The 24704-nt window shown below is 41.6% G+C and overlaps 1 protein-coding gene across 8 annotated transcripts in view; it reads left to right on the top strand.

Annotated features, from left to right (window-relative positions):
• KLF12 (KLF transcription factor 12) overlaps positions 1-24704 on the top strand; it is a 246910-nt gene that overhangs the window by 208071 nt on the left and 14135 nt on the right. For all 8 annotated transcript variants that reach the window (XM_055703199.1, XM_055703204.1, XM_055703202.1 and 5 more), the window contains one exon: positions 16956-17113. In XM_055703199.1, the coding sequence (XP_055559174.1) occupies positions 16956-17113 (158 nt within the window). The remainder of the gene's footprint in view (positions 1-16955; positions 17114-24704) is intronic.

Here is a 24704-nt window from a genome sequence, read left to right as displayed (position 1 = left end):
ATTTAACCTTCAGTTTAAAAACCTTCTGCTGGCACTTTTCCTTTGCATCACAACGTATGATGCAAAAAACCCTTTAGAATATTTAAATGAAGAAAAAAAGCCCAAGGAACCTTTATGAGTGGGAACCAGAAGAAAATATGACAGTGGGCTCTCAGTTTGTTGAGTGTTAAATTTGGGGGAATCTCCTAGTCCTGATGTAAGGAGTAGTTTGCATGGCTGCTGCTTCTTTGGGAGGTTTGTACTACCTCCCCCTTTCTTCTGTCAACACATCCTGTAGGACCTTTGTTATTACTGGTGGTGTACCCAGGCACTTGCCTCCAGGAGAGAGGATGAGGTACCATGTGAAGCATATGTAATTCAAAATTCTGCTACATTGCAATTTGTCTGGTCTGTGCAAGGAAAAAGAGCATGACCCATACTGTGTGCATGCCTCCCCGTACTCACATCATGTTAATACATATTTCTATATCAGTTGTCATGCTGATAGTCTGGGCAGTGTTAGTTGTAGTCCTAAATCCAGGCAGAGCTGCAAAGGGAGTAGGGAGGGATGGGTGAAATCATGGCTCCATGGAAGTCAGTAGGAGGTTGCTAGCCAGCGTGACCAGAATTTCCCCCTGGGACAGTGATGTGTGAGTAGAGTTACCTTCTTGTAAGCTGGCTTTTCTGCATTTTGTAATTTGTGCCGTTAGAGATTTTACTCTTTCAAAAGTATTTTTTTCCCCAGATATTTACTGAACAACTCTTCTCCAAGATACCCTGTTGTACTTGGTTAGCTCAAGTAAAAAAAATACTTTATTTTCATGTCTCCATTTAAATAGGCACTACTGTCCTTGAAATGTCAAATATAATGTGACATGTCAATTATTGTACGTCGAGCACATGATGTATTTTCAGCCCCTGTTGATTTAGATGGGTTTTGACGTGTGCTTGACATATTCTAATGGTGCTTCTTCAGTTCAGTGAATGTCTTGAAAACAACATTGAATGGCACATAAATCACAGCACCACCTTTTGCAGGGATATTTGCCAGAACATGAAGTAGCAGCTTCACATTCCCTTGAGCTTTTGGTCAGTAATGGCTCTCTTGTCCCAGAGGTGGGACCCTGCAGTTTCTGGCAGGTTTGCCAGCAGGGCAGAAGTAGTCTGATAGCAAACCTGGTTTACTCAATGATTTTTTAATGATTACTTTAGAAAAAGAAAAGCTAACATTTTCTTAAGACATCTTCTGAAAGTCCCATACCAGTATTTGGCTCACATTTTGTCTGGCAATGTGCATGTGATACGAAAGCATGAAGTAGCACCATAGGCCTGATCACCATGTAGCGTTAGTCAGGATTTCTTAGTAACCATATTCACCTGAAATACACACCTGCAGTAAGGATTAAACACTATCTAACCATCGTTGCAAAAAGTAAGTAGCATTTACTGGCTGTTAGCAGGGTCAGAGATGAGGAGAGATTATGTTTTGGGTTTTGATACTATATACTTTCAGAATCTGTTAGTTGTGTTTAGTGCTAGCATTTACTGTTCTGCCTGGAAAACGTTGTGATTCAGCTGCTTCCCAAAAAGATGATACACCTAAGGTGGTGGGAGGAGAAGAGAGAGAGAGGAGGAAGGCTAGAATCGCCACACTTTTAAAATCAGGAACTAAACCACAAAAGTAATAAGGGACAGGACTAAGGATGCCAAGGAAATCAGTTGCAGCACTATGGAGTCCAGGGTCATGTTATCCTCTTTCCCAATCTTAGCTACTGTTCAAATGTAGAACACTGCTTTAATGAGAAGCTGTGCATTTAGTTTGGTTATACTTTCAAACGGTATTCTTGAGTAAGACAGGCTCTGAAATAATGTGAGACTTTATAACAGAGTTGTCCTTCAAAATGACTTTTAAATCCAGTGCTTCCACATGAGTTAGGCATCAGCACTGGAAAAAAAAAAAAAGCTGACCTTACACAGCATGTCTGTGTAAACCACATTTTTCCTCTTTGAACTCCAGAGACTGAAATGAGAGCAACCTGCCACAAAACCAGGTGAATACTGGGCCATTTTTTGTTGTTGCTCAATTTTTTTGTCACAGAGATGAGATAGTAGGATTTACCATCCCAGTGTTAGAGAGCAATGCAGCATGCACTACTGGTTTGGCTGATATTCTGTAATTTTACCTACCACCTCCTGCCTGCCTTGCCTTTTCCAGGAGAGGTTTGTCAGACTTCTAGTATGAAAAGACATAAGAGGTCCGCTGCCAGGCTGCCGGTCGCTGAAAAGGTTAAACATGTGTTTTGCAAACGACTGTAATTTACTGAACACAAACCACATTGAAATTCCAACATCTTATTTTTGTGGGAAAGACCATAACAAGAGTGAGAGGAAACTAGCAAGGGAACCCAGCCTTTAAATGCTACCTTGAACTAATACATTGGCAGAAGTGCTACAGCTTTATTCTGTGCCTGCTGCAGGGTGAGTGGTGGGGTGGATATCCCTGTCCACATCTTCCACCTACCTCCTGTATGGAAGGAGAGGGACTTTATTATGCACCAGATGCTTCTACATCACATTTAATTTAACATTTTTACTACTAAAAAGTCCATTATTTCAATATTCAAGACTTCCCTACCTCCATTGAGATAACAAGCTGAGTTGCATTTGAGTAGCCAAATGTGAGACTTAAATGAGAAATGGATTTTGTGGCTGCTGTTACAGCTAATACAAAACTCAGTCCGTACCTCCACTTATCCAGGCAGAGGGGGAAGAGGTCGAATTGGAAATGGGAGTTTCCAAAGAGGATTCAGGGATGCAATTAAAGTGAATAGCTTCCTTACAGCAATATTTCTGAAAAAAAATCAATGCGTGTACATCAAGTTGGATTTTGTGCATCCAGGTTGTGATCTTGTGTCAAAACTCAAATCTAAATCTGCAATGACCGTCCTCCTTCCTCCATCCATCCCATACAGGAAAAAAGTACATAACACAGGCAAAGAAATGAGAACTGCGGTGGAAGGGAAGAGCCCTGCTCTGTCTTCCCCCTGAAATGTGTTTCTTCTTGTCTGGGTGGGTGTCACGAGGTGCCTTGAGCAACCTCCTTCACATCCCAGGCAGTGTTGGCAGGGACGCTTGCCCACAGTGGCAGGCGGGTCTGTAGTGCATGTGTGGTGTGGGACCCCATTTCCAGGGTGAGATGTCTAGCTTGTCTTTCTGATTCAGGCAGTCTCTTGTGATGGTCACAGTTGTCTCATCTGACCTTGTGCCGAATGCCACTCCAATGTCTCCCTCCAGCTGCTTGATACTTTTTCTTATTTACTGTAGTTACAGTGATACCATTCTGTCGTGCCGGGAGTTTTGGATTTGGTTCTCTTTCTGTGCCTCTTCCAAATTGCTGAGCAATTGTGACAGCAAAATGCTTTGATAATTATCCCTTTTTACTGCATGTGAAGGTTCCAAATGTTTTAGGAAATTATGGGGTTTTTTTGATCTTTAAAGTTCTGGTATGTTCCATCCCATTTAACAAAACAAAACAAAACAACATATGTGCAGGGTTGAGATTTGCTAGATTTTAACAGACTCTGATTTCTTCAGTAAAAGCTTGAGTGTAAGCGTGCCGGTTGTTCTTAATTACTAAATTGGCAGTACTATTGGTGCTTTATTTGGTGACTGATACTGTTTGTAAGATCTCAGGTAGTAAACAAGCAGAGATTTTAATAGATTAGGAAGGGGAAGATATCCGGGGGGTGGACACGGGGAGACGAGGGGACAGGACGACAGGACACGGACAGGCAGGGACAACGACACTTTTTTTTTCATTCCCCCCAAAAAGGAAGTTTAAAGAGTACAGATAAAGATGTCCTGATTCAGATTTAAGTTATTAATGCAAACATCCTGTTGGTGAAGATTTGGGAGACTGGTGCTTTCAGGGAAGCAACAGAAATTCCAGAGAAAAATGAACTGTATCCTGGGTCAGCACTAACTGGCTTTGGGATAATATGTGCAAGTAACATGTGGCAAACCAAGGGACCGCTGGGTCCTGGAGCAGTGCTCCTGACCGCACATTTAATATGTTTGAAATTCAGAGCACTCTCTTCTAGCCACTCCGATCTGTCGACCTACCTTTGGGGCTTAAAAACTACACTTGGCAAAGCGCTAATGAGCAACATGCATAAATTAGCAAGGTGAACTGAGTGGCCCATTATTGTCATCTCTTGATTCTCAGTGTTATAGGAGATGCAGTCAGGAGGGATGTGCCAGCTTCACAGAGAGCAGCTAAGACAGATCTGCTTTGCTTCTTTGCAAGGTTTCCTTTGTAATGTGAGTGTGCTTCCAAGTGTGAAAATGAATTATAGTGGTGGTAGTGTAACAAATAAGTACACCAAATAATAACAAGGCCACAGAAGTATTTTCTAGTACTAAACATGTCAAAGGACTATCATGTGGATGAAGGAGGTCTGAAACGCATTTCTAAGGCGTCTGCAAGAAATCCCTCTGGTGTTTCCCTCCCATGTTCCTGTGTGGATGGAAGCGAAGTTCCTTCCCTCCAGCCTGAGACATTTTTAAATCAAAGGAAAAAGTGTGCTAATCTGAAAATGGTGGCTATTTACCCCTGCAAAAAAGCGTTAATTTAACTACAATACTATATGACTATGAATTCTCTTTCTTTTGTTGGGCAGCATTGTTTCTTAGTATTTATCTGAATAGTTCTGGTGGGATGAAGCTAAATACAATTCATTTCATAAAGCCTGCAAACATGCAATTTTGCCTGTTGCTAGTGTTTAGGGAAGGGCTGGGTCAAAAATCTGACAGTTGTAAAGCTTGTTCAACTTAGTATGTTTTTATCTTTTTTCTGAACAAATCAATATCTGTTGGAAATAGCATAATAATTTCCCTCAAATTGAAAACTTGACATCCCAAAGGGAGGCATATGCCTGTTAGCCAGTGGGAAAACATTTCTTATCAGGAGAACACATTGTGTTACATTTCAAAAAAACTGAAAAGACAACTTCATTTAAATCTTACCTGATTTAAATCCTAACATGAGAACTTTCCTCTAAATTCACATGCAAAGTGATAGTTCATATAACCAGGCAAGTCCTCAGTCTGATTTTGCCTTAGCAGGGCTGGTGGATGCATAAGGTGAAATCTTGACCATTTATTTTGATGGCAAAAAGTCATCAGGATTTTGTTCTTGCTGTTCTAAAGAATATTGTCATCCAAAAGGCATCTGTAGTTTTTACTGACCAGGAAACGGCCACAGTGAGGACCACGTAGCTCCTCATGAGTCGAGGAGCATGAGAGCAAGCCCACGCAGCTACCTTGACCCAGTGAAGCCCAGAGGAGTGGAGCTGCTTGGCCACCAGCCTAATCAGTGCTCTTGAAAAAGTGTTACGGGGTATTTAATGTGAAGAATAGAGACTTTGTTCTCTGAGTGCAAATGAAACAATTTCTGGTGTGACAAACAGATCTGCGTTTCCTTACATTTCTTAGTACGAAATGTACTTTATGGCCATATGCAGTCTGCCTACAGAAGAAATTTTCCTCTTAATCCAACCTTGCCCTGTCCATGAGCACATGAGATTGCAAACAGTGCTGCCTTGGTGGAAAAGTGTTAAAGAGGGCCAGTTCATGAAAACCACAGTACTCTAGTTTCCTCTTTCTTTTGGGAGAGCGTATGTCTGACTCCACTGAAGACAATGGCAGCTTTGCTGGACTTTTACAAGGCTGGCATCATTCAAGCTGGATATCTGTCTGACTGCTGAAGTGGTGTAATGATAAACAAGGAAAAAAGGAATTGTTGAAATTTGCCTTTTTGCTATGTGTGGGAAGTAGGGAAGTGCTGGGTTGACTAATTAATTACAAGTGGAAAGATTCTACCTACCTGCAGTTACTTAGAGTGCAGACTCGAGTATTCAGTGTGTGGAAATCAGGTTGGTTTCCGTGATGGAGAGAAGAAAAGGACTGGTTGCCCACATAGTCCAACTGATAGTACTTTGCCAGTAAAAAGACACAGCAACTCTTCCAGCTTGGAGATGGTAGTCATGGGTTCCTCTCTCTCAGAAATTATATGGCTGAGTGATGTCTACAACTTCCAGGGATGCTTTCTATCCCAGTGTGCGGATGAAGCCCCTAGAAGTCTTTCAGATACTAGTAGATAGAATGAAACTGCAAGTATATAAATTTCTGCCTATGTAAATATTTTAGTGACAAAAACTGGCCCTGTGGTTCTCTAGAGAGGCAGTTCCCAGCTGGGGAGGTAGCAGCAAGTCTACCAGAAGAGGGAAGGAAGATTAAGGGTGGGAAGAGAAAATAAATGGCAGTCCCTGGGAAGGGAGGCTGAGGAGCTGGACCTGGTGAAGCCCACAACATTGCTTGGTTTTCAGGCAAGACTATATTATAAATAGGTGTGGAAAACCATAGATGCAAGGAGAGGTAGTGAGGTTTCTTCGTATTGCGGCACTATATTAGTACTCTGTTCATTAATTTGGACTTTACTGTACTTACTTTGCATTGCAAACACAAAAGAGCAAAAAACATGTAGCAAGGATCTCGTAACCTAAATGAAGAGATACTTCATTGAGATGCATGACTGTAAAGCCAGGTACAAGTTAGCATATTGAATAGAAAAGCTAGCTTCTTGTATAACATAAAAACATCAGGATTCCTCATTGTTGTTAATGAAAATGCTTGGTAACACAATCTGTATGGCCTCTGGGGTGTAGTAACAATTTTGATTAACATACTATTTTCTCATGTTCTTTTATAAAAAATTCCTTTCATTAGGAGAGGGTCCTCTGGAAGGAAAAAAAAAACCCCACCATAAATCTCAAACTTTATCAACTAGAAAGTAAGTCTAGAAAAAGAAACCCAGTTCCCTGAAGTATGTTCTTGTGCTCAGTAACTTTTTTTGTCCCCAAATGAATTAAATTTAGTCCCTTTTTTGTATCCAGATCAAATAGGTATGATATTTTATCTCTGCAATAGATCAATTATTTGCACTATTTATTCTCAGGCAGGAGCTTGTAGAGGACTGTTGGGCAAAATTTGGCTTTTTGAGGCGACATTCTATTGGGGGTGGCAGGTTATTTTTACATACATATAAGCACCAAAGTGTACACAGCAATGGATTCAACTATTTAGTAGTTACCAACATCTGCTTGATGACACAGTGTGAGAGATGACCACCCATAATTGCATTATACATAGGTATCCAGGGTAATCAAATATTTAACCTACCAATAACAAACCTTCTGAACAGGAAGGAAGGAAAAGATCATTCACATAAGCTTCAGTCCCAGTGGACACAGTGTCCTCATTTAACGTCACTGACCTGGCAAGAGGTTACATGACAATTTTATCAGCTAAGGGTACAGGAGAGAGGATTTTTAATCCGTTCCACATTTGTTAGTGTGACCAACAAGAGGAGGTGGATGCCCGAGTGGGAGTCATAATTGTACAGATGTTGGGGCTGACTGCTGTGCTGCACAGGTGTGTGAAATCAGAATTAGAGATAATGAGAAGGAAGTGAAATCTGGAGAGCAGGGTACAACATACACGGAGTCCTGCACTGGAAAGTGCAGTGTCTGTGCTGTTCCTACAGGTAACCAGAACAAAGGTGAAATACATGAATATGTACATATTCATCTAATTCCCATGCTGGAAATTTTAGCTCAGCCCATGCCTCCAACAGAGTAGTCTTTATTTCCCTTTTTTTAATTTCTTTTGCTGAGAATACCAGTATTACTGTAGCTTGTTTGCATATGTCTTCCCAGAAAAACATGAAGGAAAAGTATGAATCAGAAAGGAACAGAAAAGGTAAAGAGCAGGGCCCTGTGCTCTCAAAGCTGAGCTGGAGGTGCTCAGTTACCCAATTTTCTGCTCTGTTTAGAAAGGGACAAAAAAGAAAGAACAGACTCGGCATTGATGCAGCCTCCATCTGGAAGGAGTGTTAGGACGGCTGGTGCATTGGAGATCCTGTGAATGATCACTGCTGTTCTGCCAGCTCTGAAAGGAGGGAACGAAATAAGATGCTCTTTCTCTGCTAGACCAGTTTCAGCTCCCAGGCCTGAACTAGTGTGCATCAAACACGTTTGGCATACAGGATTTCAGGAACTATTCCTGCTTTCAGAAATACATACAATGCTTTGTCTTCAAATCCAAAGAACAGATCTTTGCTCATGCAGTTTATTCCACCTGCGAGTTCATTCTGAAGATATGTTTTCCTCTCTGCTTGAGATTTCCTTATTTTCATGGATTTCCACTTCAGCTTGGAAGAATGCTGGGCTAAAGCAATGTAACCTAATTTAAAAAAAAAAAAAGAAAGAAATTGAGGCTTGCATTAGCTTGTGGTCATTCAGTTATCTTTCATTATAATGTGTAGGTATGTGTGCTTATAAATATGAACATTTATGTAGGAACTATTTATAAAAAGCGAGCATTCATTAGAAACTCCATTTAGAACATGACTGTGGCTGATCGCTGGAACATGTTGTCCAGAGAGATGCATTTTTTTGTATCTTCAGACATTTTCAGACTTTAGTAGGACAGAGCCATGAACAATCTGGTCTAGCTCTGAAGTTAACCATGCTGAGCAGAAGGGCCCTCCCCAGCTCAGTTTGTCTATTACTCTTTATTCCATGTTACAAAAAGAGGTATTAAACTGGGCTTCAGCATCCAAAGCAGTCTTTATACTGTGTTCAGCCCTGCTGATGAGCTGGAATTGTCGATGATGCAGCCGTGCATCTTCTGTATGTTGCACGTGTTAGAAAGAAAGTACCTCCTAAAAAGATGTAAACTGGCGTCATTTGTCACGTCAGAAATCTGTGCAAAATTTAAGGCCAAGTGTTTCACCTAATGTGAGTTGATCTGTCCAAACCAAGAGAAAGATGGAGAGCAATGAAGCAGAATTATGTTTAAAATTACTGAAAGTATTTTAACTGAATATATGAAAAATATGAAAATATATGAAACAAATGAAAAATACTGAAAGTATGTCTGTGTGTAAAACATCATACCCTTACTGTCAAATGCTTCTGAAACTTCTACAAGTAGAAATAAGCTTAGGATGTCCTGCCATGTTGAGGGAACTGTGAGATTCATCTTTGTTAAACAGCAGCTCAGTAATTTGGTATGAGTGTCACTGGTCCCATGCTGTTGCCCATGCTTGGCTATGGCTGGATGCAGTTGTGCAGGAATAAGGCTGGCCCAGGTTCTGGTTCTTATAGCAGTACCTGCAAGTGGTGCAAGTTGTCATACAGCTGTGAACTTGTCAAAAACCAGCAATAAATATTTTAATTATGTGGGCAATGTTTACATGTGTTAACATGTCATTCCTTTGCTTTTTTACACAATAACTCTCTAGAATAAAATTTTCTTGGTTAATGCCCTTATCATGGAATGTTTTGGTGTGGGTTTCTTTTAGTGGCATTTTGGAGTTCATCATAGGCTTGATTTATAGGTTTTCTCTATCAGAAGTGTGCTTCGCAGTCCCAGCCATGCAGTTGTCGGATCTGGGGGACATGCTGGAGCATGTCATACTTTCTGGCCCAGCTTCCTTTCCTTAGAAACCCGGCACAGGGGAACAGTGTGGAAGTGGAGAATGTGGTGTGTACTCTCAGGCCAGTGTGGAGCTGGGATACACCCCAGGACAGCGCTGCCCTAGCAGCTGGACAGTGCTTGCAGATCCCAAAGCACAGATCCAGAGCACAAAACACAGATAAGGAGCATAAGGCAACAGTCTCATTCTCACGTCTCATCTTAACACAGCTGATAACAGAGGTGATGGATAATTTGGTAAGGCATGCCATGGTTGACATTAGTGCTTTTCCTAGTGGACCCCAAAGCTCTTTCCCTCTGCCAGAAGTTTGTTTCATGTATAGTCGTGCTTTTGGTCCCATCACAGCCAGAGAGAAGATGTTGTAATACACTTGCATATGGCAAGGCAGCTCAACAGTTCAAGTAACTTTAGCTTGTCTCAGTGGAAATAAATGGTGCAGTAGAGTAATGTCAAAGATGTGGAGGGTATTCTGTTTGCCAGCCACCCAGGGCAGGGATGTAAGAGCACAGGAATGGCTGTACAGAGCCAGAGCAGAGGATCCTCTTGCCTGGGGCTCTGCCTCCAGCAGCAGCCAGCAGTGGACACTTCGGACAGTGCATAACAGGGCAAACTTAACCATGCTCCTACTCCTGTCTGCTCCCAGTGAGATTTCCCACCATCTCTAGCTCAGGCGCTTTCTGAACCAAATGTATTCAAATAATCTCTTATCTGTGTCTTGTTTACCCATGTGATTTTCCCATTTAATATGTGTACTGTTTGTGTATGCTGCCAAATTCCTCCTTTCTTTTTTGATAAAAAGTATAATTTCCAGTGTAACATCACCTTAAAGTACATTGATTGAAGTAACTACCACTAATGGAAGAGTAGTACATATTTTCCTTTTATGATCCCCTTAAGTACTGCTTGATATGTTTTAATGTCTAACATTCTTAAGGCAGATGTTTGCCTTTCATGAAACATTAATTAGAATCTAAGGATCAAAGAGGAGAAGAAATACATATGTATATATGCATGTGCATCTGTCTGTCTGTGAGCAGGAGACAGTAGAAACTTTGTATTAAAAAAAGCAGTAAGTAAATATTTGAGGGGAAGACTTTATCAGGCGGTTACACTTATTTTTAAGCATATTAAAGCAAAAACACTACTATGGTTTTATATAGGATGATTTGGGCATCTCACTACTAGGTGAAGTTTTATAAATTAATGAAAAATAATCCATACCATATTTCTTCACGGTTTAATATTTAGTGTTTATAAGGGTACTTTCACCTGATACTTTCCTGAGTGGGAAGGTAGCATTATACAAGCTATCAGAAAATGAAATTACATTATGTGAAAAACTACTACAAAAGAAAGTAATTGAGAGCTGGAAACTGAGAAATGTGATTCAATTCCCCTTTTCAAAAACACATGGAGTACCCATATAATTTCTGTTGGCAAAGGCATTGGGAACACAGTCACACATCGTCCCTGCTTCCAACCGTCCTTGACAGGGAGCTGCACTGTGAGTTGCGTGTGGTCACTGCTGTCCCACTTCACCCAAAGGAGGACTGACAGGTGCCGTGGGTTTGCACGAGCACGCTGCTTGATGTGCTGTGGGGGTGCTGTCCCACCACTGGATCCAAAGACCAAGATTTTAAAAAATAATGCAGAAGGCTCAACTTATGCCCATAGTTATTCACATAAGAGCTCTAGCTTCTGTAAATGCTAACTGGCCAAAGCCCATGATCTTTCTGCAGCCCAGGTTATCTTTAAATGCAGAACAAATGTGCTAGAGATCCAAGGATTTTCTTCAACTACTCATTACCATCCGAATGCAGACATGTATATATACTCCAGTTTTCTGCTATTATTTCATTTGACTGCCCGTTTAGTTACTATGACTTACGGGTTGGCCCAGAAGCCTTGCACGTCTCATAAAGTAAAGATTCACATTGCTAAATTTATACACTATTTGTATATTTGGATATTATGTATTTATATCTTTTTTCCCTTTGAAAGTAGAAAACCTAAATACCCAGATGTCCAAAATTGGCTTGGCGTTGAGATATGAATGTTGCCTGTTGCTTCTGTCCTGTATTGCTAAGGCACATTGTCTGTCACCTCCTAAGTATTTAGCATGGTAATATCTCCCAATTTTTGTTTTCAGCCTGTCTACTTATATTTTTATTTTTGTGTATGTCATATATACAAGTATCACAAGAAGAAGTTTTGTTGTGGAGCAAAAGGTGGATTTTCCAGTTGTTCCTTGTGTTGATTGGTTATGTCCGTGTTCTCGATTTCTTCATAAAAATTATAAATTTCTGTAAAAGTTGTGTCATTGGTGTTAGTCACAACTAGTTGCCACTGTAAAGGATGATGACCCTTGGCCCATCCTTTCCCATGTGTCAGCACAGATACTTGGCAGGCACCGCTATTTAGGGAGTTAAACCAGCAAAAGCAAGCAAGCTGCTCAGGTTATTTTTTGCAGAATTGACTTTCCGTCATTGTGGGTCCCTGAACTGGTTTGCTACTGGACCAGACAACTGCCAGTGCCAGCAAAAATGGAAAGCAACTGGAGCAGGACTATCCTGCTATGCCATCTTGGCCAAGTCACATTCTTCAACAGCCCAGAGCCTGAGAAACACAAGAGGACCACAGCTCATGTTATGCCTACCTTGTGGGACACGCTCTGGCCTGCCAAGCCCCTCATCTGAGCTGAGCAGATGCCACACGGGGTTGAGCCCAGTCTGGTTCTCCTTCTTACGGTAGCCAGAGTGGAGGGGACACAGCTGATACGTGCCCAGGTCTCACCCCAACAGGCAGTTGGTGTCTGGTTTTAGCAGTCGTGGACTACTGTTAAGGTGCAGCCATTAAGTCTCTCATTTAACTACAGGGCCAGCTAGGGAGGAAGGTAATACAGTACGAGTGCTGTAAAGGTTGAATGGTTAAGCTGAGGGGAACTTTGGATACAGGTTGGTCTGTACCTGTTGGCCCTGGGTCACTGTATTTTCCATGAGGTCTTTTGCAAGGCAGGCGGCAGATGTAGCCAAAGAGACTGAGCTCATTGCGGAGGGGCAATCACAAGGACAAAAACGCAACGCTGGGGCACTGTTTGTACAGCAAAAAGCAAAGCGTGGCTTGCTGCACGTCACTGGCTTCCTGCTGACTGTGTCAGCCAGCTCTGGCCCAGCTTGCAGGGAGGCCAGCAGCACCAGGAAGTTCATCCTTTGGTGGCCGAAGGTAACACCGCATGTTTGCCACAGGACGAGAGCACGTGAGCAGGCTGTCGGAGCAGCCAGCGTGCAGTGACTTGTCACTGCATGATGCATCATTGGTTAGTTGCAGCACTGAACACAGTTCAAGGTTTGAATAAGCATACCATGTTCCCTGGGCAGCTCTGTTCTGCTCAGAAAACAGGGTGGATATATAAAAAACCACTTGGGCCAAGGGTCTTTCACAGTCTCTGTGTAGAACGGAGGCAAAACACCTAGAAGGTTATGGGCAGCATTCGTAGAAAGGAAAAACAATCGTGCATTACCAGGGTTGTTAAATCCCTGTCACATGCAATGCCAATCACGTTCAGCAGAACTTGATGGCCATCTACTGGTGAAGCCCCAGTCTTTGTTTTACTTTCCAGACTTTTTTCCATCAGAGAGACAAGCATTTTGCTGTGTGTGCACTGTGGAGATGCATGTTTTCACTTCTAGTTGGAAGTAACGCAGCTGAAGTTTTGTAAATCAGCCTAAATGCTCACATTGGTTTCATTCATATCATGCTGTGAGCAGTGCTGACTACAGGTGTTGCAGCTGTTCATGGAGGCAACCAGCAGTCTCCCAGGATATGTGTCAGCGTAACAGTTTCTACCCTAATATATTATATATTATATAATAATGTATAATAAATATATTAAAATATTATTTTTATATATAAGTAAAATTACACTGATTTTAGAAATAACAAACTGCAAATAAATAAACATCAAGCTGACAGGTCAGAACCCAGTTTTCTTCTTTGTTAGTTTATCTTTCATCAAAAATCATCCTGCAGTTTCACTGGGATGTTATGTGTGGTGTCAGTCCTGTTGCTAAACCCCACCTTCAGCCTTAAAGACTGCCTGGGATCTTGGCCATTAACAGGAGAACTGGCAGCTCTCAGCTGTTGACATGTTTCCAGGTCTGCACTCTGGGCACTCTGTGAGGGACACTTACAGTTGAAGAGAGGCTGCTACGATATGGTTTGGGCAGGGAGGGGTGTTGTGTGTGGTTTGGAGGGTTTTTAAAATGTATTTGTTTTATGTGATTTCAAAATACTTTGTAAGCAGAAAGAAAAAAAAATGAGTAAAAAATCATAATACCTGTGAGATCCTTGCCATACCCATTCTCAAAATCTTTGTCCATTGTGAGGCCATCGAACAGTAGTTTCTGGAGCCCTGTACTGACCAGAGCCACCCGGCAGAACCCTGATGGCCTTTAAAAGGTGAAAAACGTGATTTTGAGGACTATTTTTTATGCCTATGTGGTAAGTGAGGGTATTTTGTAGAAACTGCTCAAGAAGGAGGAGCATGTCCCGTTACCGCTGCATGACCTAGGGAAAGAACATCAGCAAGTCAACTGAAAGTTGCTGTGAGAGGGACTAACCTCGGAAAGCTCAAAAAAAGGCCTTGTGCTCTTTTTGGGGCTTCCTGTGGTATCTCCATCTAAAAAAAATCACACAGCTTTTGTAAGATTACAGCAAAGCTGGTGGTGTCAGGTAGGATCTGGCTCCTTTTCTGCCAGTGAGTGTCTGCACTGTGGGGTCCCCGGGCACCGTGGAAGTGTGTCAGAGGGAGATCACCTTGGAGGTGTGCTCTCACTTGCCACATGAGCCTCCTCTGCCGGTTAGTTTGTCATTTAGCCTGCGCTGCTGCAAAGGGAAGGTATTGAGGTTACATTGCTGGTTCGAGCTGATGGTAACTTTTTTACTCAGCACACTGAGGAAGCAATGGCTGTGAAGGTCTCGGGGGCTGGTGTCAATGCATGTCACCTTCTGTGGCCTTACTCGATCATTTTCCTTGGCGTGGAATTAGAAAGAGGGATCAATCCAGCTAAGAAACAGCAGCAGTGATCATGTGCCACCTGTGCAGCACTGCTCTAGGCCACCCTCTCCTGTATAAATATCCAGGAAAGCACAGAGCAGTTCCCAGCAGTGAGGTCACTTTCTTGTACGTGACAGCTTTTTACGAGGTGCTGACTCTTCTCAAGGTTCATTTTGTCTCAGGGCTGGAAATTGCAGCAGCATTATAAGCTTGATCCTCCTCCCATTTAAATGAGCTGTACTACCCGGGATCTGAACACCCTCTTACAAAACAGGCTTTTAAGACAGCTCATAAATCACATGCAGCAAAAATGGTGCACAGATATTTATTTTTAAAGATAAAGATCTTCTGGTCTTGAGCACTGGATTTTGTGCCTTCAGCATGGAGCTTTAAGACTTGATTTGCATGTTTGCTTTTTATTTTAGCTGGTGGGGTGTTTAGAAAACACTGGAATAGCGAGACCATTCTCAGTGAATCATGTAACCCAAGACTTCTGTTTTCCCTGAGATGCAAATGCTTAAATGTAATTCCTAAGCCATTTCTGTGACAGCTAAACATACCTGTATTTCTGTCACACAGTTAAAGTGCTGATGTGTCTTACTCTCTTGAGGACTAGTTCTTGGTAGTTAAGGTTGGTATTATAGCCCTCTGTCTATTTTTCTCTCGTATTTCAGAAATACTGCCCACACCCATTTACACACATTGTATTATAGGCAAAAATAGCTAATCTGGAATATTTGTTTGCCTGAAGGTGAGCTGTGACTATATATCAAGTGTAAAGAAAAAAACAGCTGTCAGAAAGACACTACTCCATTTTTTTAAAAATAGTGCTTTAAATTAAAGTTGTACTGTAAAAATATTTAAACCAGAAGAAAAACGCATCATTTGGACTACGATTAATTCAGGGCTCAAATATTTGTGTGCAGAGAATTGGAACATCAGTGACATCACAGGCTAATGGTGCGAGATGCTTTATGCAAAGTTTTAGCCCATTATAAATAGTCCTCAGCAAATTCTGGGAATGTCTACAACTGAAGTTTATGCCAGAACAGCTATAGCTGTGAGAGCAGTGGCTATTGTAACAGAAGGTTGCAGATTGGTGTTGACAGAGAAGCTTCTCAGCAGGTGCGTCAACATCAGTGCTTCTTACAAATGCCCATCTTCGCTTCCCCAAAGGTTCATGCTTACTTCTTTTCCGTTCATCTTAAAGAGTTTGAAAGAGCTGGCTGATGAGTCTCTCGGTCATTTACCTTGAATGTCAATAAACCCAGGAATGTGGGGGAAGCCCCAGAAACTTGATGAAGGCCAATGTTGTTCCAGTACTTAAAGTAGCTAAACAGGCTAGTGTAACTGTAGATGAACGTGACTGCCGTGCAGTATAACTGTAATGGGGTTGATAAGGTGATGGATTAATAATTACTTATAGCTGGGTAATATAATTAATGGCAGTCAATGAGGGTTTGGCATACCAGTTTGATAGTAGTGTATGACACAAGTTTATCTAACCAATGCAAGTGTGTTGTAGCAGGCTTTCTTCAAGTGTTAGACTCGGCCCACACTGTATTTAGAAACTAAAGTAGCATGACTAAATTATATTTTTAATTGCTTAAAATTGGGGTAACTGGTAGGCCTTAGGGCGTTACTGTAAATGGAGTAGCTTCAATGAGCATTCACATTTCTGTGGGGATTGTTCACCGGCCCTGTGCTAATAAACTTCTTATTTATCTGTGGTCTGAAGGGGAATAGAATTCTTTGACTTGCAGATAATAGACAGAAATGTTAAATAAGAAAATGGAAAAATCACTGCTGCGGGCTGATACGGATCTGTTAGCAACCTGTATGCAAGCAAACAGTAAGTGCTCAGCCAAATGCAGGGATCCATACTCCAGATCTGGGTATTGGAAACACTTCCTCATAAAATCTTTCAGGATTTTTATCTATTTAAACTTGTCAAAGAGAAATTATGGAGGCTATATATAAAGTTGTCTAGAAAGCAGGGTTCAGTAAGCCTGGATCTGGATATGTGTAAAATAGAAATAAAGCTCAGATGGTCAGACTACCTGATTATTATCAGGTATTTCATATATACTGATATATATAGATATAGATATATATCAGCAATATTTCAAGGATTGTGGTGTTTTCTCCCGCAGTAAGCACTTCTAAATCATGACTTGAATTATTTCATACTGCAAAATACGTTCTAGTTAAAGCACAGATTGTTTCAAATATGTGCTGCGGATGACACCGTAGAAAATGAAATATTTAATTAATTGTTAAGTTCACTTCTGATGATCTTTTGAGGCCCAGGGTATACACCATACTCTTGCTTCATTTTTTTGCTTCTGTTCTGTTTTTTAGTTCAATTTCACCATTCAGTATTGAGAGCACAAGGCGTCAGAGAAGGTCTGAGTCTCCAGACTCCAGGAAGCGGCGCATCCATCGGTGTGACTTTGAGGGGTGCAACAAAGTATACACAAAAAGTTCCCACCTGAAGGCTCACCGGAGAACGCACACAGGTAAGACTTTGCTGGCACCAGGTACCACAGTTAAGAAAAGCAGGTTCCATTCTGCCTAATTTAGGACCTATTGAGATTGTCATCCTACACTAAGAGCCAAAGGCCTGTACCTAAATAAGAGAGATGTCTGCGAGTGCATCAGCATTGGCATTCTGGCGCAGATCAAGAGCGTGCTTTTGAATTGAATTTCTCTGTCATCCCCAATTCACAGCACAGGAGCAGTGTCAGCACAAACCAGACTTCTTTCAGATAAAACTAAACGGAAAAGTGGGCTCCAGGGACACACCTGCTTTGCTTCAACAATGGGTGGTCATTGCTTGGCACCAACCAGAGCTAGTCTAAAGAAAACCCTCAAGAAGTGCATAGTGTGGACGTGGGTCTTCAGTGCCATTTTTTTCACTCCACAGACCTGCTCTTATTGCTGCTACTTGGTTTTACAGGTGTAGCCTTTGAATGCTAGGTGCCACTAAATGCCTTCAGTTCTATTCAAATCTAAAGTCAAGACCTCAGTATTTCTTTCCAGAGGCTTTCAGAGACACCTACCACGTACTACAGAGGGAAGACAGTTACTTTATGAGAACAGATTGCACTAAGGTCCCTACAACAGAGATGCAGGAGGGGTGCCTAGATGAGCTGGGTCTCATTCAGTGATGATAACACGTAACAATCAGTACCTGGTATCCTTATAAACTTTATGGTCCAGTACTAGTCTACATGACGTGCGTGTAAAGGTAGCTGAAGCAATGATGTGTAATGGCTGTTATTTTGTGGATAAACTCAAGTGCAGCAAGTTGAAGTCATCAAGAGCAATTTAAAAGGGGGTTGCTTGGATGGCTAGAAAGGCAGTGGACAGAATGCTCTGAATTCCAGTGCTGTTCCTTACTCTGCTGCTGATTTGCTTAAATTAAACTTACTGATCTCCCTGCTCTTAACGTACTTCAGCATTCTTGTAACTCCTTGGATAAAAGATGGTGTTTATCCAGCATGTAGCACAATGTTGTTCTTTGCTGAGAATCTGCTGGCACATTCTGTGGTGTGATGTACTCCAAAGAGTATGAGACACTATTTTAAAAAATTAAGTGGTGGCTTCTCCATTTCTAATGAGGCCACGTCTCCATCACTCTTTCCAACGTGTCTTTTGGTTGGTAGGACTTTTGTTGAGAGGAATACTGAACAAGGCTCCCATCTTAATATCCCCTACTAAACCAATTTCTGTAAGGTAAGAGTCCTTCCTTAAGCAGCAGAAATGTTTTGGTAATCTTGGAATTTCATTGCATTTCCCTCCAGGCCAGTTATTCTAGTTTCTTCATATTTTCCTATTAATGCTTGCATCTTCTCCTCTCTCTTGATTTATCATGTCTTGTCTTAATTCTTTTTTTCCTCTTCCCTGTTCTTTCCCATCTTCAGTGTGGTCTTTCACCCCTACCCTTCCAATATATTTTATATAGCCTTACCCTTTCACCTTGTTCTCTGTCATTCTTGTTTTACTTCTCTTATCCCAATCTGACCCTACTCTGTCACTTTCCTTCTCCCCACCCTGATTTCTAATTTGTTTCCTATTCTTGCTGTATCTCTTTGAGCATTATATCTGTAGCAGATGAGAAGGCGGAGAGGCCAGTAGAGGCATGAAAACAGTAGACTGTTTGGTTTGAACCAAAAATACCACTTATGTGCCTGTACCACAGCGGGGGTCAGTCACTCTTTTCTAGCCTGCAAGACTGGTGAGCAGCCCAGGAGTATAAGCAAGGATCACGCAAGGAGCTCAGTTACAAAACTAGATGTGTACAACCTCAGAAATGTCACACGCAATTTAGCCCAGAAAAACAGAAGGTTCTTCTCTGCCGTGACATCTTAGAACACCGTGTATCACATTTGTCATGAGTCTGTAATTCATTAGTGATCTCATGGCAGACCAGCGCTTGCAGGTAACGCACCCAAATCAGGCTTAGATAGTGTGCACCACTGAATCTCAGGCTGTGCACTCAGGGTACTCAAAACTAGGCACTAAAGGCTTGAAATGGTGTTGCTAATTACAGCTTTTGCAGCTGTAACTCTCCAGTAGCATGAAGGGAGTTTCTGTACCTGCTCTAATCATAGGATCCATCTCCCCAGCCTTGGTTCCCTGACAGCTGGGTGTCTAGGCAATGCTATCTGTCTGGGATCTCTGGGTAGTCAAAGAGGGATTGGCACCTCTGGGGCACGTTATTCCCTCTTCAGGTAGACCCAGGGATTGGCTTGCAAAGGTGCTTCTCTTTCACTGCTGAGTACAGAGGAAGCCCCGATACCTACCGGGCTGTTAGCTGGCTGAAACGAATCCCCAGCCCTTTAAAAGGCAGCTGCCTGAAATATTTTGCAGTCGTGTTGGATGTTGGTTTACTCTGTCAGGGAGAAAAGAAAAATAACATAAACCCAAAAAACCTTCATTCAGCTGTTAACTGCTTTAGGTTGGCATGTCTTCATGCCTGCTGCAATGTAAGAAGTGTAGTCTAGAGAAGGTGAGTGCTGAATTTAGCCAATAGATCCAGTGAGGAAATCTGTATTGTGCTGTTAAAATTAACTGTGTTTTACAGAACACTTCTCAGGTCTTGGTAAGCAGTTGGTATATTCAGACTTCATATAGCATTGGCCATGAGCATATTCTATGTATTAATCTCATCTTAATTTTTTTATCTTGGCCTTTATTTTTGCTTCAGGCAAAAGAAGTTAATTATTCACATATGACCCACAGTAATTAGTGCAGTTTTGGATAAGTATAAATGAAGTATGACAGCTATGCACGCAAGGGTGAGCAAGTTTCAGTAGGAAACTTTCTGAGAAAAGATCACAGAAACTCGGCATTGCATAATCTGGACTCTTTTTTTTTTTTTTAAGACAGGCTGATCTCGCTGACAATTGTTTGTCATCCTAAGCAGGATGTGTTTGAGAACTTTTTTTTTTTCCTCATTTACTCCATGATCTTAAAAGTCCTTTCCAACTTAACATGATTCTATACGCATAGCCATTGAAACATTCACAGTCATTTGGTTACAGGAGGAAAAACAACGCGTTACTTTGACAGGATGAGCAACTTTGTTGGTTGGAAGGTATTACTTCTTATACTTCTTTTATTTAAAAATGAAAAAAAAAAATACGTACGGTAACAGCTGCATTTAATTCTACTCGATTAACTGCTAGGTTTTTGAAGTATGCTATTGTCTAGCTCCCCAGTACTTCTCACTCATCTCCTCAAAATGTCTGGTGCTGGTGTGGGCATGGAGTCCACTGGGGGGCGAGCTTGAATTACCGATCATCTCTCCAACTAGAAAAACGGCAAGTGAAACCTGTAATAGTTAGAGCATGTAATAAATCACAAGCACGGGTATTAAATTTCTCTTTCTAGTATCAGCTTCTTGTTGTTGTTTTGCCAAATCGTCAAATAAAGCTATCAGGAGGTATCGGGTGTGATGGGGAGCCTTCGGGGCTCACAGGCAATCTTGCAGCTCAGGTTTATCAACTCTTTCTGCAAGGAGAAACTGTGAGAAATTGGCTCACCGGAGTTGTGTTGCGTTAGTTCTGCTTCAGTGAACTTACATAAAATTACTAATGTGTGACTCTACAAAAGACTAATCTTTAAAAATGGGAAAACCAGCAGCCCTGGGTTGCATTCCCAGTCAGTGTATGCCTGCGTTGCACTTGGCATAGGTGGTGGTGTCAGCCACAGGAATAGGGAAATCTGTAAGTGCTGTTCCCAGTGAGGTCTGCACCCATGCAGCCCTAAGTGGGACTTGCCTTCTTCAGTTTGCTGGTTTTACTTCGAAGATGGAGAGCTGAACCACCGTAGTGTTATTTTATGATCTGTAACAGCTATTTCAGGCCTTTTAGACAGTACTAAAGTTGCCATTGACACTTCCAGTGGACAGCTGAGCACTGCAGGCTAGGTAAAGTGGTTCCTTCCACGGTGGTGGGGTTTTTTTCCCCCCATCAAAATTTAATTTAAAAAATATTTATCTCATCGAATTGCCATTTCCTTTTCTACTACTGGTTCATGAAAGATCTACAGACACTGTTCCCTCTGAAGAGAGATGATGACAATCTGATATGTTTTATGTAAATCAGAGAGTCAAATCATGCCTTCTGTTGAGACACTAATATTGGTTATAAAAACTAGACTTTAATAATTGTTCTGTGAAGTTGGTGAAACTGGAAATCACAGATCTGTGAAAAATGTAAAAAGCATTATTTAAATTTCATTATTTTAGGAAAAAACTAACAGACACTTTCATGCTGTGAAATTGAGGACATACATCTTGATCTCCTCTAGTTGACTGAACATTTCTGAAATGTCAATGGAAAGCTGCAAAGCAGTCAAAAACGTTTGCAATTTCCTTGCTGAATTTCACTTGACTTGTCATTATTTTTCAATCATCTGTAACTATAATGAAAATAGGTTCATAAGCTGGATATGGTGAAGGCAGCAGGACAGAGCCTTATGGTCACAACATTTCTCAGATCAAAGACAAGGCAGTAAAGTCTGGTGAAATACTAGATTTCATTATAGCCTCAATCAACATAATAGTTGTGGATAGAGTGTGTGTATGGAAAGAGAGGACAGGGGAGTCTGTTTCAGGGAGAAATTGGAGGGAAAACAAGAAGACACATCCAGGACTCTTTGGGCTTGTTTCCAGAAAGAATGCAAAGGAGACATTAGAAAGTGAAAACACCTTTCGGGTAGATAGCAGTGATCATACGAAAAACACACAATCCCTTTTTTATTCATACTGATTTCAGTTGCCTTGTTAATTCATTAAATAATGAAAAACATGATTATCAAGGGATGTCAGGCCCTGGCTGCCAGCTGAGACCCTGGAGGGCAGTGGCTGCTGGCTGTGGGATGCTGTCCCAGGGCACGCATGCGGTGGTAAGCCTGGTCACAGACAAACTGTCCCACAGGCTGACCACATGACTAAAAGGTACTTCCACTTTTCATCCACAAGCTGCTTCGTCTGCAGTATTCTGTTCTAACCTGAATGAAAGTCCTGTTGGTACCAAAGCTAACTTTTGCATATCATGAGGCAGTTTTCATAGAAATCATCTGACTCCTCTTAAATAGGGAGAGCATGTAAATTTGAGGCATATTATGTAAATTGAAGAGGCAAATTATGCTGTCTGTTAGGGGGCCTGCTAAAGAACACAGAAACTTGAAACATGTGTAATAGGTAGTACCTGTGGAGGGTATTTGAAGCTCTTCCCTTTTTTCTAAGTATGCAGAATACGCTGGGTGGTGTGAACATGTCTCAAAGCAGTGCTGGCATGGGAACTGTGACCTGAGAAACCTAACCAGCTACATTGTCATTTAAAGGGAGTTTTGATTTGTCTTGGATTTCACATCTAAAGTTGCTCGCAGCTAAATCCAGTTCTAGCTCATTGTGTCTACCCTCTTACTATATGGAGAAGCCCAAGGAGTTTGAAACACTGTGTGAATTACCCTGAAGAAGTCAATAAAGAAGGAAGATGCCCACTTTAGGGTTGTGTTGGACATATTTTTACAACGTGAGACTGCTCCCTGTCTCCCATCTCCATAGGATTTTCTTTTATTATAGGAGTAATCAGCATCGTGTATTTTTGTGCAACCTTCCTTTAGTTGTTAGTTAGAAATTTCTGGAGGAGCGTGGCAGAGTGGCCTTCTAGGGTCAATGGCAGCAAAAGCCTGGGACTTTGCAGTTGGTGTGAAGTAGAAAGGGATTTAGTCTGTGAGTGTAGGGCATCATATAGCCACGGCCGTGGTTTTGCTCCTGCCTTGGAGGGATGGAGGAGGGCAAAAGCTGTAACCAGAGCACCTTCTGTGGGGCTCAGATACTGGGCTGCAACTGCTGCTTTTCATCCAAGAGCCCCAACCAGCACCAGGTCGAAGTCACTCTTCTCAGTGCTGCTGCTGCAGAAGATGTGGGTGCTTCATTAGGCACTTACAGAGGCAGGCTGAATATAGCCCCCAGGCCAGATGAATTTTTTAGTGTTTGGTGCTTTGTCCTTGATCAACGCCTATATCATTCCTGAGAGATGAGAGCAAATACCTTTGCCATAGATGTAATGAAGCCTATTTGTCAGTGTCAGGGGGTCTTCAGCGGCATTACATGAAGGCAGTAAACATCTCAGAAATAGAGTTTTGTACCTGAGAAAGTAACATTTCCTCCCTGAGATGTTTCTTTATAGCTGGGTTGAGACACTACCCTAGAAGAGGGAAGGCTAGTGAGTACATGGGTGTTTTATTTAGTTTGTGCTTTTTCAAACATTGCATTCCTCTCACTCAGTGTTGCTCCATGTATTATTTTAATATGAGAGGGCCCCTGTCGTTAGTCTTTGTTCACATTTTCCTTTGAGCAATTTCAGAGCAGACTTAAGAAGTCAGAGACACCAAAAAAAGTTATTTTTGCTCTGTAAGTTTTGAAACTCTATTCATTACCCGTTGTTTTCTTAAGGTCTGTTTAATGCCTTTTGCTAGCTATGAGCTCCAGAGAGATATTTACAGGTTTGTAAGCCTTTCTTTAGGCAGATGTTGGGAGGAAGCAACATTTTTTAAATAATCCTTCTGGATTTGACTTGAACTGTGTAGATTTTTGGCCTACTTTAAAATTAACACCTCTTTGTTACCTACTCTCCAGACCAGACTCGCTATTCCAAAGCCCAGGTTTTTGTTCTCATGTCCTATGGGCTCCCTAAGCCCTTACCCCAGAGCTCTCCCTCCTCCACGTAAATCTGTCAGGTGAAAACAGCTGCAACAGCAGGTTCACATGCTGTTCCAGAAACTGGGAATTTAAATAAACAAAGCCAATTGAAAAACTAATCTGCTTTAAGTAAAATAGGGGGGTTCTATTTGTATTGGGTGATAACTTTTTTTTTTTTTTTTTAAGAAATACCTTCTTTTACTGTTTAAAATTTACTGCCAGTTTCAATAAACAGTAGAGGTTTCCAATGTGGAAACCAGTATATTTCATGGAAGTTTTCATTTCTAGCTTTTCTGCTATTTCTTCATGCAGTTTCTATTTAGAAGATAAACGGATTATTTAATAAACAGGGCTGCTGAAGCCTCAACCTATTCCCATTGATTTGACGGTGTTCACCTTTCAGGACAGAAATATTTTTAAAAGCAGATGTCTGCTGGTGCAATAAGTACCAGGGTATAAAGGCAGGCACACCAATGCCATCACAGCCTAGTAATGTGATGTTCAGAAATGAGAACCTCTGGATGTAGTGAGATAGTTGTCTTGAGTCCAGCTACTTACGGGCAGGTGTCCATACCACAAGGAGCTTGTACATCCAGTTCTCTTCCAATAGCCACTCTGTGGAAAGTTAAATGATTTCATTTCTGGCACATTTTGCAAGCTCTGAATTCACCTTACACACAGGGAGTCATTCCTCTGCATTGTAGGTCTGATGCTGTGCCGATATGGAAGAGTGCCCATGTGGTTACTCCAAGGTACTTTGATGGGAAAGCAAGTCTAATTGCATCTGTGATTGCTTTCAGTCTCCAGGTTATGAAAAATATTTGCAACAGTGCCCCTTGACTTTGTAAATATGGGGTGCGTATGTGTTTTGTCTGTGTGTGGCACGAGGG

Source organism: Falco cherrug, chromosome 2, assembly GCF_023634085.1.
Source record: "Falco cherrug isolate bFalChe1 chromosome 2, bFalChe1.pri, whole genome shotgun sequence".
Taxonomy (NCBI): Eukaryota; Metazoa; Chordata; class Aves; order Falconiformes; family Falconidae; genus Falco; species Falco cherrug.
Note: the sequence above shows the minus strand (reverse complement) of the source record. Positions and strands in the feature narration are given on the sequence as shown.